The sequence below is a fragment of the Ictalurus furcatus genome, chromosome 24, assembly GCF_023375685.1.
Source record: "Ictalurus furcatus strain D&B chromosome 24, Billie_1.0, whole genome shotgun sequence".
In the NCBI taxonomy this organism is placed as follows: Eukaryota; Metazoa; Chordata; class Actinopteri; order Siluriformes; family Ictaluridae; genus Ictalurus; species Ictalurus furcatus.
The window spans coordinates 14,613,593-14,631,246 of record NC_071278.1 but is presented as its reverse complement, the minus strand read 5'-3'; the positions used below and the strand labels follow the sequence as shown (position 1 = coordinate 14,631,246).

Below are 17,654 nucleotides of genomic sequence, written 5' to 3'. Positions count from 1 at the left end.
AGAAAGGCCTCTGTCCCCATGTTAGCACCTCATTGTTTTCAGAGAAGCGTTTCCTAAACACAGTCATGCCAGATCCTTTCCAAAGTCAACACACCTCTGTGGGGACTTTAGCCAAAACCAACCAGACTGAGAGCTTGACAAGTTTGAGATGATGTTCAGATATCAACTATTTACAGCTCCATGCTTTTCTAGGACATAATGAGAAGATATTGCAAGAACTTGTGAGTTCTTAGCTAGCTTGTCTTTGTAGGATGTACACGAGCCATTTTTTCATTCATTACTTCATTCATTCATCTTTAGTAACCAGAGTTTAGCATAGCCAGTTCACCTACCTGCATGTTTTTGGGAGGTGGGATGAAACTGAAGACCCCAGAGGAAACCCATGTGGAAAACATGTGAAACTCAGCACAGACAGTTACCTGAGCTCAGGATCGAACCAGGTACTCTGTGAGGTGGCAGCACTACCCTCTGAGTCACTCTGCTGCCCTGAGCCACTTTTATGTGATCAGATATCTCTAAAGCACCATAATGTAATTGATATAGGCAGAGATCTTATCAATCTGCTGAATTGTTGAGACTTTAAATAGCCCACTTCCAGTCAAACTCAAGCTGTTTTAATTCTGACACCGCATTCAAAATGGGGAATGGACATGTATGTGTGTGTGTTTGTGAAGATCAGCTTATACATCATTGTGGTGGAGGCCGAAGAGGGGAAAAGTGCATGTTACTCGCATGGAATGGAGCACTTCCATTTAAATAAGGCATGGTACAATTTCTCCACGCCACAGACTAAAAGGCCAACGTCCACTGAATTCAGTTGTCTAGATATCATTATCAGATTAGGAAATAGTATCTAAGAAATTCCATAAATATCACTGGCTTATGATTACAATAAAAAGCAGAGAAAAGCATGCAATACACTATCAGGACTCAAAATATTCAAGTTTCTTGATTGAATCTGTTGTTTTATTCAAGGCGCATAACTTTTGACACATACAAAGCCCTCCATCACACACATACTGAGTGACAAAATGACACACCTGAACATGAAACAACTTATAAAACGCTTCATTTGAAGCAATGTCATAGGTTTTATACAAAATCTGATGTTCATAGTCTACAAAAGGGGTTTGCTAAAGTGCATTTAAATGTAGAGGGAAGCACACATGGTGTATAGTACTACAAATAACACCATCATTCCACTTTGATTGTAAAGACAGAAAAACTTCAGGAACCCTGGGAGAAGTCCTGTTAACCTTCAAACAAGACACCTGATAGTGCAGGACTGCATGTGTTTTGGCTGGTGAAGCACTCAGTTGTCTGACGTTATACGCAATCATTTATGTGTTTCCCAAGTAGTGACGCATAAAGCTTATCCTGGTTCTCCTTACAACGCCACCTCTGTTGTGCAACAGTGGTCCAATAAAAAAAGGCTTGTGTTTAGCACATGAACAGGAGTGAAAGATCACCACTATGTGTACATTAGATTTTTCAGAACATTCCGCAGGGGCTTTGGTAATCTATCTTTTCGCTTCATTAATTCACATGTGGATCACAGATTATTTAACACTGGCGGTCAAAGAACATCACGATGTACGAGTTTTTCCTCCAGTGTTTACCTTCATAAGAAATCAATGAACAACATGTCCACTTAAGTAGTATCAAAGGTCCTGTGATGTCATCTGGACAACTCCGGCGCACCCTTCCACGACCAAGGTGACAAATCAATAGTCTACAGTGGTTAACGAACAGTCTTTGAACTGTATCCCTCCAGCTCTATCAATCAGGCTGATAAAACTCAACCAGTAAAATTAATGGATCCACCAGTGCACAGTGACAGGAGGCATGTAACAAGATGAGTGAACCTGACTAACCCGTCTCACTCATCTCTTCTTCTTTTGCTGCCTCATCATCTTCCTCCGCTTGCTGATCATGCCGTGCAGACGCTCCAGACCCTCCTGTAGGCCCTCTCCAATGATGGCACAAGCCGGCTGGAGATGCCAAGGCGTGTGGGAACCGAGTTCATTGAGCGCCAACAGCCTCTCCAGTTCACCCAGCGGTAGCGCACTACGCAGGTCCTGCTTGTTGGCCAGCACAAGCACAGGAACGCCCTGGTTCTCCTGCAGCCTTGTGATCTTGTGCAGCTCTGTTTTGGCCTCCTCCATGCGCTCAGTGTCCACGGAGTCCACCACAAACACAAGGCCATCGGCACAGCGTGTGTATGAGCGCCACAGCGGCCGCAGCTTCTCCTGACCGCCTACATCCCAAAAGTGGAACGCTGCCGTCCGACTTTTAGTGCCCAGAACCAATTTGATCTTCTCGGTGTTGAAGCCTTTAGTTGGGACCGTGTTCACGAACTCATTGAAGCGCAGCCTGTACAACACTGTAGTCTTGCCGGCACAGTCCAGTCCGAGAATGACAATATGCAAGGCCTGGAACGATGGCAGTCCCGGGAAGATGCTGTGGGGCTCCGATAAACCGTTCCCCATCTTGACAAAGGTGAAAAGGGAGACTGAAGAGACCAGAAGCCACTATTGCTTCACCAAGCAGTCGCAAGGCTTCTCTCACTCCCTGGAGACCGCAAGAACCTGAAAGAGATGAAAAGAGAGCTGATGCAATGAGGCCAGCAGTGCGAGTCCCTAACAAACACACAGTTCATTGGTTTTCGGCTTGAGAAACTGGATCTAAAGTGGGCTTTCCCTTTGTCATTCTAAAATCGCACACAGCTTTATCTTAGCTGGATGTCACTCCGAGGCAGGAAGGATGAATGTGGAATAAAATCAGCAGGAGCCCGACACCCCATTTGCACATGTAGCAGCAGTGGAGAGCGCAGAGGTTTCATAGGCTAATTCTCTCTACTGCCAAAACCTAATCCCATTCAATTGCAATAAAAAAAATCCACAATGAATGACAAGAACGAGCTTCTTTCCGCCCACTGGCTTCTATTCATGCCACTTTTTCAGGATAAATGTGGTGCAGGTGCTTCCAGAAAATAAAATGGAAACCCGTTAGTTTGGTCACTGTTTAACCAAATGTAATGATGATAAATCGGGTATAATCTGCTTTACGACTAAGACGCTGTCGCCGGCCATCTGTGAGTGCAGTTGCTAAGGGAAACATTGCCGTCAAATAAAAATCCATTTGTAATTGCTGCCAACAAGTGAGTCGGAATCGCGTGCATCAGGCTGCTGCGGTGTGTTCATCATCATCAGCATCATCATCATTATTATCATCATTAAAACCCCTCAGAATAAATGTACCGGCACATAACACACAGGTGGATGTGAAGACAGAATATAACACTGACACTCACCTTATTCGCTCCGTCCGCTGTTTGGAAAGGATAATTTCGTCTGTTCGTCTCCACAGCGACGTATTTTCTCTATTAAGACCGTTCGACATGAGCCAACTACAACACCCCGTCTCTACACAGCGCTGCGGCTCACTGACTCGCTCTCCCTGACTGATACATACAGCAAGCCGCCTGCCAGTTTATTCGAGCCCTGCTGCGTCGGCTGACAACATGCAGGAGCTCCTGATTGGTCCGTTTCAATACAAGCTCGCGGCTTTGCTGAATGCTGATTGGCCAGAAGTCACGCTCATCTTTTGCCCGAGACACACCTACCGCCTTCCGCGCGCGCTTGCGGACTATCATAAGGACTTTCTGTGTTACCTTCATGTGCAGTGGGGATTACTGTAAATATGAGTTCAAGACCCAAAACTGGAGTGCTGAAAATTTTACTTTAACGTTGATTTTATATATAAGGCTGATCTTATGATCTTATACAAGATCAAGATTACCAATAAGGCATCCTTTACTAAATTATAGCTAAAAACAAACAAACAAATAAATAAATAAATTGACTTTAATAATGTTACTCCATTACTTTAAACACATTAAACATTTCATTTTATATGCATTTTTGTCATGCAGCTTGGTGGATAATGCTTCATTTTTGTGTTAGATGCTACATTCATTGAATGCATTGTTATTATTATTATTATTATTATTATTATTATTATTATTATTATTATTATACACTGTAGAGATATTGTTAGGAAGTTACGTAAATAGAGTAAAAAAGAATAGGTTGCATTGAAGGTAGCATTTTTTTTATCAACATTTAGCATATGTGTCTTGAAGTGTGCTTAAATGCATAGGTATAAATAAATAAAAAAAAAGTGAATTGCTGAATGGTTGATAGTGCACACTTTCTTTCGGTTACAAATAATATTCAGGATCTAAATGAAAACTGAAAAGAATGGGTCTTTGCTCAAAGTGGGAGTTGATGAAAAGAGCTGGTGTCTCGAGATCCATCAACAACTCCATCTACCGGCCAATGAGGCTGAGATGAGCTTGGCTATCACACGGATCACCAGGCCATTAACACGTGTTTGACCTCCAAAAAGGGGCAAAGAACAAGAGTCCAGACTGGCTGTACTGTATTGTGTTTTGTACAAATACACAATCGTCGTTTTCAGTTGTCTTTAAGACTAAAATAGTGTTCATTCGATATCAATCAGACTATTTCTCTTCTGAGGATAAATAAGAAAAGTAGGGCAAGTGCTCGGTTTCTCGACCCGTCTCTTTCTCGTGCTTGCCATCTAGCGGCCATTGGTTTCCATATCACTTTATTTCCCCTGGATCAATGTCTGAGATAGCTACTGTACTGTAGTATTAGGCTACAGTTGGCATCGACCTTGATTGCATTTCTAAAATAACTGATAGCCTACGCCTAAGGTAATCACTGAGACGATCATTCATCACTGAGGAAGATGTGACTCAAATGAAACGGACAATGCTCTGATCAGTTTTAAAATATTTTTTATTGATTTTTATTATTTTATTTTATCAAGCAGTATCAAAAATACCATAAGCCAGACACATTAGGCAATGCAGGGAAGAATAATGCATGCAAGTGCAATTAAAAAATGGTACTAACCCGTATGTTTCCTTGTCTTTAAGATGGTACACTCTGGAATACATCTTTTGTACCTTTAGTACGTATCTTTTATATGGTGTCATGTATGAATTTCATATTTAAAAGGATTTAAAGTACCTAATTGCAACTTAAGAACCACTGTATTAACTTGAGCTTTTATAATAAGATATTACTTCATGCACCTTTGCAGATAAATGATACACATTAGCAAACGATGTGCACCATTCCAGTGACAAGGAAAGGTAACCTATGATAAGGTACTATTTTGACATAAATGCATGTTTGATATGTTAGTTTTAAGGCATAGCCTGCCTTCACCTAGATGTAGCCACAGTCATAGAGACTCCCTGAGCTGAAAATGACATGCTGTGCCTTTACTTTTCGCTCCCAGTCTGCCACTTGGAGGAGTCCCATGCCAGGAACCACCCGGTGAAGGTAGGGGGCTCATGGCCCTGTTTCACTATCACTATGGATGTCCCCTTATCCCGTCCTGATGGGTCCGTGTCAATATATGCCTTGGCTGTAAAGGAATGGTAAATCAGCAATCAGTGAGAGTTTTTTCACCTTTTCGCCTCTGGAGGTCTGTGCTTCCTTGATCGTACAATGCTGTTTACACATACTTCTGTGGTAGACACCAGCCTTGACTCTGTGTGTATTGTGTATTGCACTGTTCTCAGATATGTAAATTTCTGTTGAACTCTTTCTGTTTACGGGAAAACAGCCTTTTCTTCCTCAAAGTACATTTTAAGCCTTTAATTCCTTCAAATGTATACGTTTTTAAATCATATTAGGCACTTTAATTAAAATGTATGTGCTTTTTGATTCAATATTGACTCCAAGCAACCAGACAAACTAAACCAAATATCATTAACAATTCAAATCACCTCTGGCATTAGTACAATGGCAGTAAACCTGACTTGAAATTAAGTCATTCTGTTTAACCCACAGACCCATAAATCAGCAATTATGTAATTATGATTAGGACATTTAATGTTTTGTTGTAGGTTACACTTGTATGGTAGCACTTAATGTAAGGCCCAAAGCTCAAAAACAATTCGAGAATCTAATATTTCACCTCGTCATTTTCTCCCATTATTTTCGTCACACTGAATATGACACGCAATACACTTTTACAACAGTCCAAAATGATGCTGGCAATGATTTAATCTGTAATGCATTTTAATGTCGTTACATGTGCATTTGAGTGTTATTAGTGCTCCATTTTGACACACATGATTATGTCAAATGATACTGTTATGTTATTATCCAGCTTAATGTGGTGGATTTTAATGCAGAGAAATAAACGTGTGCTGCTCACCCGACTTTACTGACTCTGTTCTTTCCACTTCATTGGCATCAGCTCCGATCCAGATAAACACCTGTTAAACACTATGTGAGTGCCTGACAGTCCAATGATTTATTCAGATCACAGATATATGTATTCATATAGAGAGTGATAAAGATTTTTTTTTTTCCATATTCACTTGTCAAAATGTAAAATTCATGTAAGAATTCGTCTACTCTACCTGATCCCAGACGTCCAGTAACATGACATCATCCTCTGCCAGGTCATCCTGAGTGAACTCACCAGGCACTTCTTCAATCTGAGTATGAACCATAAGTGTGTGATTTATTTCTGGTTATTATGCTATAAAGTATGAGTTGTTATTTTCTTAAACATGAAGAAAGTCTGCAAATAATATATAGAAATTGGAATAAATATGTTGCTATTATGAAATGAGACTCACTGTTTGCTATATGTGATCATTCCAAGATGGTATTTCAAAAAGCTGTACTTTCTCTGGCTTCTCAAAAAATTATATTTATGTCATTTGACAAAGACCCTTATCAAGAGCAACTTATATTTATCTCTCAGTATTCAGTAGTCCAACATCATACCCACTGAGCTACCACTACCATGAACAAGTTTGTATAAAACTAGACATATAAATAACCTAAATAATGCAATAACTTAAATAACGCACGTTGAGAAATGATACTTATTTTGTACTAAAACTTAAATCAGATTTAGTTAAACTAAGAAAAGGTCCTAAAACACAGGAACCAAACATGGCTGCATTACAGACAGGACAGAATACAGCCAGGAATTACATGTGATGCTTACCGAAGATGTTTGTCAAGCCAAATGTGGAGACCAAAATACACAACTCATAAGCTATCATTTTAAAATGCCTCATTTAATATAGCGCAAAAACAGCAAACATGTTATATTCCAAACTGTCTTAGCACTAACTATACAGTTTTACTGGTATGCCTTTACTCTTATATTCGCTGAATACTCACAATGAATCTTCCTGTTTTGTTGGAGCAGGCAAACAAACGAGGAGGCCGTACAATGCTTTTGCTCTCCAGCCTCTCTGATGTTTGGTACTTGGTTTGTCCACCCAAAGCTTCCCAGAATTTCTCTTTATAAAATTAACAAAAGAAAAAATTAGGCATGTCATATTTCCAACCTGGAAATGTATAGACTAGATTTCCTGTCGTGGAAAACACCTGGGGGGAAAAAAAACCATGGGTAAAATGTATTAATCTCATTTGCAAAAGAGACCTAGCCAAGGGGTTATCATAGTTAGAATTCTATTCAGATTTTTGTTAAAGGCTGTAGATGTCAAATTGTTCAGTCAGTAATGGTTCATTAGGTGTTGCATTCTTGAATCTAATGATAAGACGCCCTTCTATCAGCAATAGCTGTCAAAGTGTTTAAAATCATTTCCTTTAGACAGTGGAAACTGTGAAAATTGTTATTATTATACAAATATCCCAGAATTCAGGTTTGTATGATTAAATCTCATGATGTTGCCAATGATTACAATTTTTAAATTACTTTTAACCATTTATCATTACTTTTAATGATGTAAATCATCTATGAGACAAGTTAGTTTGTGTTATCACTCACATTATAGCTGCTATAAATAGTCAATTCCTCAACAGCCTCTGTTTTTTATCTCTTAATAACATAAAAAATGCAGCTTCACATGTCACAGGGAACCTGGAATTCTGACCAGTACAAAATGCTGAAACTGGAGACTCCTTCCAAACATGCTAAATAAATGTCACCTTACAAAAACAATAGTGTATGGTATGCAATGTCCCTATGTAAGTTAAATGATAACATACTAGAGTGAGAACATTCATATAAACCTTGCAGCTGGAAGTATTGTCAGACCTGTACTGTTATAGAAAATTAATCCACACCTGTTGACCAATAATTATCAAACATTCAACAGCACTCTGGTATAAGTGTGTCTAAACAGCAACTGTGTGTTCTCACCTGGTTCCTTTCCCTCTGTAATACGTTGGGTCTGACACTGCAGCAGCTCACTCATGTATCTAGCTCCACGTTCCTCTTCTTCACTCGCCCCCTTCCCTACCCACAGATACCCGTTCCCCTGAGGCACCTTCAATAGGTAGGCATCATTGGAGTTCAAACTAGCTGCTATGGCATCAACCTGTTAGAAAGCATACATAAAAATGCATCTCCAGTTAATAAATTAACTGATAAATTGGAACCATATGTTTTATACCCAATCACCTGCGCATATGTTTGCTAGACCTCACCTCAGATATGCGTGTGATGGTACCCAGGTTTTTGCGCACTTGAAATAGCCGGGTCGGGGGTGGAGGTTCCTGCCCTCCTTGCCTGGATGTCCCATTTTTATACACAACCAGAGGCTTGGCTTTGAACAGACTCAGCAAATGTGCTGGCTCCTTTCCTTGGGTCACCCGGACCTAAACATTGCGTGCTTGAGTTTTAAACACAGCTTTAAATATGACCACAAGATGGCAGTGTTATTCTTGAATAATATGCATACTGTAGGTTACATATGGGGCTTCTCTAACATTTTCATTATAAACATTTGGGCCTCCACCCTGAACAGTCTTAATTCTGGAGCCCCGTCTACTGAGGGTTCCCTCCTCTCTCCTTTTTACAGTATCCCTGAATGTAGCAATTATTTTACTACTTGATTAATCAAGTACTTTTAAATTGAGTTATTTATTGCACATTACATTTTTTGTAATATGAAATTGCAATAAAAATGACCTATTAGTACAATATGATTGATGGCTACAGTTGTTTTACTTAAACCTCATATTTTGCACATATTCTCTTTTTTTCAGTGACTTGCATAAGTATTCACCCCTTTAAACGTTTCCACATTTTGTAGTGTTACAGCTGGAACTGAATTATACGTAATTTGGATTATATGTCATTAATCTACACAAAATAGCCCATAATATTGAATTTGGAAGAAAAATCTACAGAGTTTGCCAACTAGATTTTGTAAAAGTTGTGAATGAATCCATCCCCATTGCTGTGAAACACCTAAATTAGCTCTGATGCACTCAGTTATATGACTGGAGGCCACCTGTGTGCAGTTAAAGGCTCACATGATCTCAATATAAATACACCTGTTCCTGTAAAGACCCAGAGTTTATCAGCAAACATACCTAAACAAACAGCATCATGAAGACCAAGAACCTATCAAATATAATAGCATTACTATTAACCACCGTCGGCTTTATACCAGGCCAACCTAGATCATTAGACATGGTGGTATATATATAATCAATTTTCTTTTCTATTTCTAAAGCGTGTGCACAGCTAGTCACCTGGACTGCATTTCCACCCAGTGACTTGTCCAGTTCCACAGTGAGAAAGGCTGAAGCAGTCACCTCATCTATTGTACTGCTGGAACCCTGCCTATAAAGAGAGAGCAGAAAGGTCGATACTTTCAGAGCTAATAAATAAACTACAGGTAAGATAAGTGTCTGTCACATCGTTAAATTTAGTCATAGACAAACACTGAAAAAGTGTAACTCTTACCAGGTGTAAATGATTTGTCCTCTTGTGTAGGTGTATAAAATGATATAACAATCCCCTCCATAGAACTGCCCATATGTCTTAGGATCTATGGGAACTTTGCTCTGCTCTTTATTACCAGTCTCTATTCTCCAGATCTGAAAAGTAAAACATTGAAAAACAACAAACTATGAATGAAGAATACACATTGATATTTAAAAAAAAACAGTGTCTTTATGTGAAGGCATCTGCACAATTGATTGAGGAGGTGTATGATTACAGTTAGATATTCTGTCCTCCTCATCAATCTTCAGTGCCTGAGTTTACTAATAATCCCCACAGCCATGTTGCAAAAAATCTAGTGGAAAGCCTTCTCAGAAGAGTGGAGGTTATTATTACAGTAACAATTGACTAAATCTATAATGGGGTGTTTAACAAGCTCGTATGGGTATGATAGTCAGGTGTCCACAAATGTTTGTCAATATAGTGCATTTTTACAACCTTTTGTCTAAAATAATCTACTTTAAGATATTTGTTAACAGCAAATAATCTAACGATGCCAAAATTTTTATCATTGAAAGACCCCTGACATCCTGCTAGTCCATTTATAACAAGCACTCTACATGTTGCCCACCTGTGTTTCTCCAGTGCCATCATCCACCATGTTGTACTGGGCTGCCATTTGGTGAGATTCATGAAGTTTAGAAGCATCAAACTCCACTTGTTGAATCCTAGCAATCTGCTCAGTGACATAGACCCGGCCCAGTCCTTCACTTTGGTCCTTCTCTTTCCAATCCATAAAGAACTGCTTGAAGATGGGAGTCTCTCCTCCTTCTGGAAGCACCTGAATCTGTGTTTGAGGAAGGACCATTACTTTTTCAAAGACATAGTGATTATGACTCAATGAAGCTTGTTTATGCTTTTTAGGACAGATTTAATGAATCTGTAATATAATGCAGTATAACTGTGTGGCAGCCTGGGAAAACTGTACACATGGGGCATATTCTGCTTTTTCATCTACACACTAGATACATGACCTGGCAATTCAGGGGGAATTTCATTATTCAACCTTAAGTTTCATATACGCATTTTCCTAATTGTTCAGTGTAGGTGGAAAAAAAATTCACTATGTTAAGGGATTTCCTAGACTGTCATATAATTTTTTATTAACTTAGGGCTATGATACCTGTGTGTTTGCAGGATAACCCATCTGCTTGATGAAGCCCTCTGCCGTCTTCATAGCCTCTTTTCTTTCACTGGGGTTTGCATTGCGGCCTAGGTCAGATACGAAGCAGTTTGTATGATACAGTATGAGATAAAGCAAAGAACAAGATATAGAAAACCTCAGCAGGCTTTCTTTTACTCAGCAGATCATTAGACCCAATTCATTAATTATGAATCTATACAAGTTCATAGAAGGACGATGCTATGAAGATTATACGATTCAGTTGTACACACCCTTCCACACAAAGATCATCTTGCTTTTTCCATGATCCAAAATGAAGCACTCATCAGTCAACAGGTGACTCTGAGAGAAAGGATTCTCTTCTGATACAAGTGTCACTTGCATTTTCCCACTGGCATCAGATACCTAATAAAAACATCATCATTTGTTTTGTGCTGTGGTTTAATGGTAAAGTTGAATATGTGAATTTGTTTCTGTATATTTTGTTGTGTTGTGGTGCAGCTGGTAAACTGTCCCACCATGTAAAGCTTTGCCATTTTTCTGTTAGACAGATCAGCTGCGATGTCATCATTATCATCACCATCTGCAAGGTCTGGCTTTTCACCAAGTACCTGTGACATGAAAAATATTAAGAGCAACATTTGTTGTCACAACAAGATGTGTATACATGAACAGTGGCTTCAAGTTGCTAAAAAATTTTTACACCACACACACACTGCATGCTTCCTGTTGTTTTACAGAGAGGATTTCCTGATTCCAGTAATGAACTGCATGACGTGCAATCAAGAGACCTTCTAATATTTCTATAGCTTTGATTTAGGACTAAATGTTACCTCAGTCAGCCTATTGGGTTCACTTCCATCTTCTACAATTACAAGCTGAGCTCTGCCGTTGCGTTCATTATCACGAATGCCTGCAGCAACCTGGGCTGCCTTCAGCCGTTCAAACTTGTTGCACATCGAGCCACACCACTGGTAGATAGTCTGGAGAGAGTGAGCATGAGAGACAATGAGAGACAGAATAAGGCCCCAGATAACAGCCATACAAACATTCAATAACCCTGTAATTTCAACTGTTTGCTCTGTATATTACAACTTCTTTGTCTTCATGTTTGAATTACTTTACAAATATTTTAATTGCTGTCAACTACAAATGTTTGATTTCACTTCTGACAGCGTACTTATTGTGTTTACATTGGGGGAAACACTGTGGAATTGTTTAATGGGCATTTAAATATTTTAGTTGTTTGTGTGTGATTAGTCAAGGCATATTAATAAACCATAAAGCACCAGGTTTCTTATTCAGCAATTCACTCAGAGTATATCATAAGTCATAATATTTTTTTCCCCAAAGAGAAGGAGAAGCTACAGAATCTAATAAATGGGCAACTAAGGGTAAGCTCTCAGTATGTTACAATAAGTGTAAAAGTGAAACACCAGTGCAAATGAATGCAAATTTATTCTGACTGATCTCATTTATCATATGATGAAACATTTACTGCATGCACTGATGGGACCAAGGTACAGACAGGTGACAAATTAAAGGGAAAAAACAACATAGCATGTCTTAATAATGTGTCAAGCCAGCACAAGTTGGAACCGCACTGGAGGGATGAACACCATTGTACCAAAATATATTCCCTCAACAGGTGCTTTGATGATGGCATTCAACAGTCTCCTATAGGTGTTTAACTGGTACCCATCAAAACGTTCAGTCAGCCACAGTCAGGATAGAAATGTTTCATCAAAAGATAAAGGTGATCAGTCAGAAGAACTTTGGAATCTTTCCCTCTAAGGGGACACACTCACTCAGAGCAATTAGGAGGCACCTTTAATTTGTGACCCATCGGTATGTCAAAATCTGTACATATTATGAGTTTATTGTAATATCTAATAATCTATATGCATTATGTTTCTTTTTTGGGCTTCTACTGTTATCATAAAACAACACTTTTATTACGTCAAATGCTGAGCCATATAATGTCTTATGCATTGCTGGATGCTACGATTGAACTAATAATAGTATACCTTGTATTGGTCTACCTATAATACATGTATATATTTTTGTATTTGTAGTTTTTTTTGTAACCTATATACTGTAAACTATATGTGAAATAAAATTTAAAAACTGCTTGAAACTATATTGTAAAATGTCTTCACAAGTTGTTATCGATATATTATCCAATACACTTTTGACTGAATACATGTAAAAGATTTTGCTTAAATGATATTGGTGTGCTTATCTGATTTCATTACCAACACAACTGTCTGAATGATAGTTGAAGCTGGTCAATAAATTCAAAAGTAATATCTTGCCATATACTGTACAGCATCTGTCTTGCCAAACAAGGCACCCTGTTTAAACAATATCATGTATCCTTGCTAATCCTGTACTAGTCCTTGAGTTCTCTCTGTCTCCATGTTGACAATAGAGGAATTAAAATAATATTCCCTCCCATTGTACATACACAGCACATGTGTGGTGTACAAGAGATCCTGTTTCATACTACTGAAGTGTACAGTGTACTGAAGTGTAATTAGAAAGTACATAACTGATTTTACCATTTGCCTTCTCTGGAAATGAGTGCTCTTATTAGCATATTTTTAAAGCAGAAATGGAACAAGGCAATATTATAAGTTAAGTTACAGTTAAGCTAGTAACTCACCAGCAATAAATACCCTAGACATACCTCAAGAATTTTCTTCTTAAACTTGAAATAAACTTGATCTAATCTTGTGTATTCTCTGATTAAGATCATTTAAAGTTATTTAGGATCTAACGGCAGTGTGTTTTTGTGGGCCCTTACTGCACCCAGGTCCACTATGAAACAGTCGCCCTTGTTGAAGCTGGCCCACTCCAGAGGTACTTCCGTAGCCCTGACCACACGCCGGCCCTTGATGTGGAAGAGACGTTTGGCACTGAGGTCATTGGTGACCACATGCTGGAACCCTGATGCCACACCTCCTGCCTGCGGTCATAAAGAAACAATGTTTTTTACTTTCCTACTCTGCAAGACACTTTTTAACTCCATGCATCATTCCTGTCTGGAAAGACTACAAACATTTGCACAAACATTCTCCTAAACAGTCAATCGTTATAAGGAAAAAGAAAAAAGCAAGCGTATAACAAATATGAACCACTTAAAGCTAAAGTCTCAAAAAGCAAAAGTTTAAGAACTATGTAGGAAAACATACTTTGTATGTGATCCCTCCTTTAAAGTAGCTGGTGAAAGCAGTAGATTCACAGCCCTGGAGTTCACGGTACTGAACAGGCTTTCCTCCTAGATAGTCATCTAGCTGTACTGTAAATATGGCTGCAGCTGTACTTTCATCCTGAGTGCACTCCTTACCTGGACAAATACAGCAATATATACAGATAGAAAGACATTAGAGAATAAGTCAATATTCATTATTAGTTTGCAAAATTATTTACAAAAAAAAAAATCCCTTAAAGGTTGTGATTGCATATTTCATAATATTTATGCAAGGCACTGTATATGAATTTCATAATATTAAAGTTTTCCACTGTTGCATGTTACATGAATTAGCATCAGTGGCATTAGTGTTCAGTTTGTGATGGTAAGCAGTTTGTCTGTTTTCACACTTTTGCACAACTGTTGGTACTCATTGTGTTAAACTCTCAAGTTGAAGGATAACACTTTTTATGCTTTGCAAACAACTTTGATGCTAAACTACAAGATGCACAGAAGCACGATAAAAACACTTGTGGTTGATATGATTTCTTTATAAAAACGCCTTGCATGCATTCCTCTCCATTATCTGATGAAGTGCATTAGAGTATTTCCTTTCCTAAGATGAGGATGTGATGGACAGAAAATCCATTAAGAGCCCATTACATCCTCAGTGGTCAGTGATTCTTAATGGTGTGGGTTGAAAGAAAGACAAGACTTAAGAGCAGAGACAAGGCGACATATGTCAATAGAATCCATTTTTTTCTCATGTTGGTGAAGTTAAAGAAATAATAGCATAAAACAGATCTGATTTGAATTGTTTGCAAATTGTAACATATATCAGATCTCATTTTGCAAGCTTTCATTGGCCATAAGACTATAGTAAGCCAGAACTGGTTTGAATTATTTGCATGCATGCACTACCGTGCAGACTTACTTCCTCAGAACCCATGAAGCCACTCAACAGCTAGCCAAGCGCATAACCTTGAATATGCAGTGAACCGATACAATTTCCGATATCATTTCATCAGTATATGTTCTAATGCAACTTAATGTGATCAGCAAAGATCAGAACACATCGGTAGTAGAGTGCCATTGCAGATTGTTCATTTGCATCACAAAAATATCAGGAAATGTGTCATGCCTGTAAGCTGTCTAATTACCATTAGTTATGCTTCAATTACCAGTTCAAAGACGAGTGCAAAATCATTATGTATTTTCACTCATTTTCCAATGCCATGCATTTAAAGTTCCCATTACTCAGACATCTCTTTTCCCCAAACACGCGTCAATATAAGATAGAGGTCAGTGTCATTAAGACAAAAAAGGATTTTGCATCATGGGTTTGAGATGCAAATGACACACTTGATATACTTCCCCATTCCACTTTCCCCCGAGCCAGATTATATTAAGCCTTACATGTCTCAGTTTACACATTAGAATATTATCAATGATTTGATACAGCAACAGGGAAATGTCACACACATTTTGACAGGTCACGTTAATACACTTTGAATAGCCTGAATTGCCCATTATAAAAATCCTGACAGCATAAGCACATAGCTCTTATTTCAAACTCCAAACAAATAACACGAATAACGTTCATGTCAGAAAATAAATACTACGTGCTACCGATGTTCTGTAACTCACCCAGCCAGAAGTGCAGATCATAGAAGCAGGCATTTTTCTGTTTGACTGTGCGAAGGACTAAGTATGCATCACCTACATAGAAGCTCCCATGCAGGCTTTCTGGCACTGGTGCCAGCTCCATGTTCTCGATCCTCCAGATTTGAAGGCCCGTTTTCTTGCCTGCCTGTTCAAACTCCTTGTGGTAGACAGCCATGGCTGAGTGGAGTGAGTAGTCTAGGTGTACGGAGCTGCGAGCGTGGTGTGAGACACAGCAGCCTTACAGGACTGAAATCAATAGTGGCAGTGTATAACACACTTCCACTTCTAGAGAGACCAGAGGGCAAGTGGGTGTGTTCAACAAATTTCCAACCCAAAGTAGACAGTTGTATGCAGAAACAGAGTGTGTCAAAGAAAGAAGGAGAAAGAAAACCACACTCACTTGACTCACATTTGACACATTTCAGTGGAAGTAGAAATGCAATTAAAGGCAATATAATCTTTATCTCTGTGGAGTTTATTTCAACAGAACTTTACAAGAGTATATCATGCAGGAAGGAACCCTATCTCATGAGAGTTTTAAACAGAAAGTGATTGGATTTTGTTCCTGTTCATACAAATAAAGTCTAAAAAGTGCAAATGCTAATAAAGGGGCTAACTCTAACTTTAACTGTTCTAATGTATTCATGTGAATTGATGCATGTAAAGTTGAATTTACAAGCACGTGGGAAAAAGATTAAATAAAGTAATATAAGGCAGCACAATGTAATACAAAGATGTAACTGGTGTACAATAATTTGACCTTATATGTGATCTAATGTGACTAAAAAAAAAAAACCTCTAAGCTTGTATGTTCTCCCGGTGCTGTGGGGATTTCCTCCAGGTACTCCAGTTTCCTCCCCCCAGTCCAAAGACGTGCATGGTAGGCTGATTGGCATGTCTAATGTGTCTGTAGTGTATGAATGGGTGTGTGTGTGCCCTGCGATGGATTGGCACCCTGTCCAGGGTGTGCCCCGCCTTGTGCCTCATGCTCCCTGGGATAGGCTCCAGGTTCCCCTGTGACCCTGAAGGAAGGATAAGCGGTATAGAAGTTGGATGGATGGATGGAACATCTAAGCTGTCTGCGCTCTTCAGGCGGGTGCACTGAAGTAGGTTTGTTTTCTCAGCACACAGCAGAACAAATATGACTTTCAAAAGGCCTGCCACTGCAACATCACAAGCTGTGAATAAATGTGCATGAGCCATGAAAGCGTCAACTGTATGCCTGAATACAAGAGAACTTGAGTGAGAGGGAATGTGTTTGCATTTTCCTGTCACTGGCAATAAGGAAGTCAACATCTTGTATAGTCAAGCCATTCATAAACGTCTGGAAGGACAGTAGCTTTCCAAACAAAATCCTTATAGTATGTTTATACTTGTATACCATCTGTATTCCAAAGTAGGGCACACCACTGTATGCCAGGGTTCTGGCCCTCAGGGCATCTGGAACACCTCCGATGACACACCTAAATGAGTCACACCAAATGCCTTGTACAGATATGATGAGAACTGGGAACGGGTAAAAAAAAAAAAGTTGGCTGTCTGTGGTGGGAAAAGGACCACTTGGTAAAACTGGTTTGCTGTATGCTCTGCACTCCTCCTCTGCACTTGATTATCTCTATAATCCTGCTGAAGCTGCTCAGGAGCCACTTTAGCCTCACTGACTGAGTCAGAGATTAATGCTGTGCTCTTAAAACATTCACCTACATAAACACACTTATCACAGTTCATCCCATACACTAACCTACTAGGCTTCTTGATAACATTGCTAGAGAATTGTAAGAGTATGCATTACTGATTGACTTTTTTATAGGCACTTGATTGATAAGGTAGATGGTAAGATAATGT

General features: G+C 39.0%; 2 protein-coding genes across 2 annotated transcripts; both read right to left on the bottom strand.

The window, feature by feature from the left end:
* Positions 1 to 414: 414 nt before the first annotated feature.
* arl4ab (ADP-ribosylation factor-like 4ab) lies at positions 415 to 3,486 on the bottom strand. Its single transcript, XM_053612638.1, has 2 exons — positions 3,314 to 3,486; positions 415 to 2,588 (listed from the first exon to the last, which is right to left on the bottom strand). The coding sequence occupies exon 2, from the start codon at positions 2,487 to 2,489 to the stop codon at positions 1,884 to 1,886; it is 606 nt and encodes a 201-aa protein (XP_053468613.1). The 5' UTR covers positions 2,490 to 2,588; positions 3,314 to 3,486; the 3' UTR covers positions 415 to 1,883.
* A 1,322-nt stretch (positions 3,487 to 4,808) lies between these two features.
* On the bottom strand, positions 4,809 to 16,077 carry scin (scinderin). The gene is made up of 16 exons (XM_053612636.1): positions 15,792 to 16,077; positions 14,146 to 14,300; positions 13,758 to 13,919; positions 11,785 to 11,934; positions 11,470 to 11,562; positions 11,224 to 11,356; positions 10,952 to 11,040; positions 10,400 to 10,615; positions 9,790 to 9,923; positions 9,576 to 9,666; positions 8,523 to 8,693; positions 8,236 to 8,413; positions 7,248 to 7,369; positions 6,470 to 6,547; positions 6,262 to 6,322; positions 4,809 to 5,463 (listed from the first exon to the last, which is right to left on the bottom strand). The coding sequence occupies exons 1-16, from the start codon at positions 15,982 to 15,984 to the stop codon at positions 5,318 to 5,320; spliced, it is 2,172 nt and encodes a 723-aa protein (XP_053468611.1). The 5' UTR covers positions 15,985 to 16,077; the 3' UTR covers positions 4,809 to 5,317.
* Between the last annotated feature and the right edge of the window lie 1,577 nt (positions 16,078 to 17,654).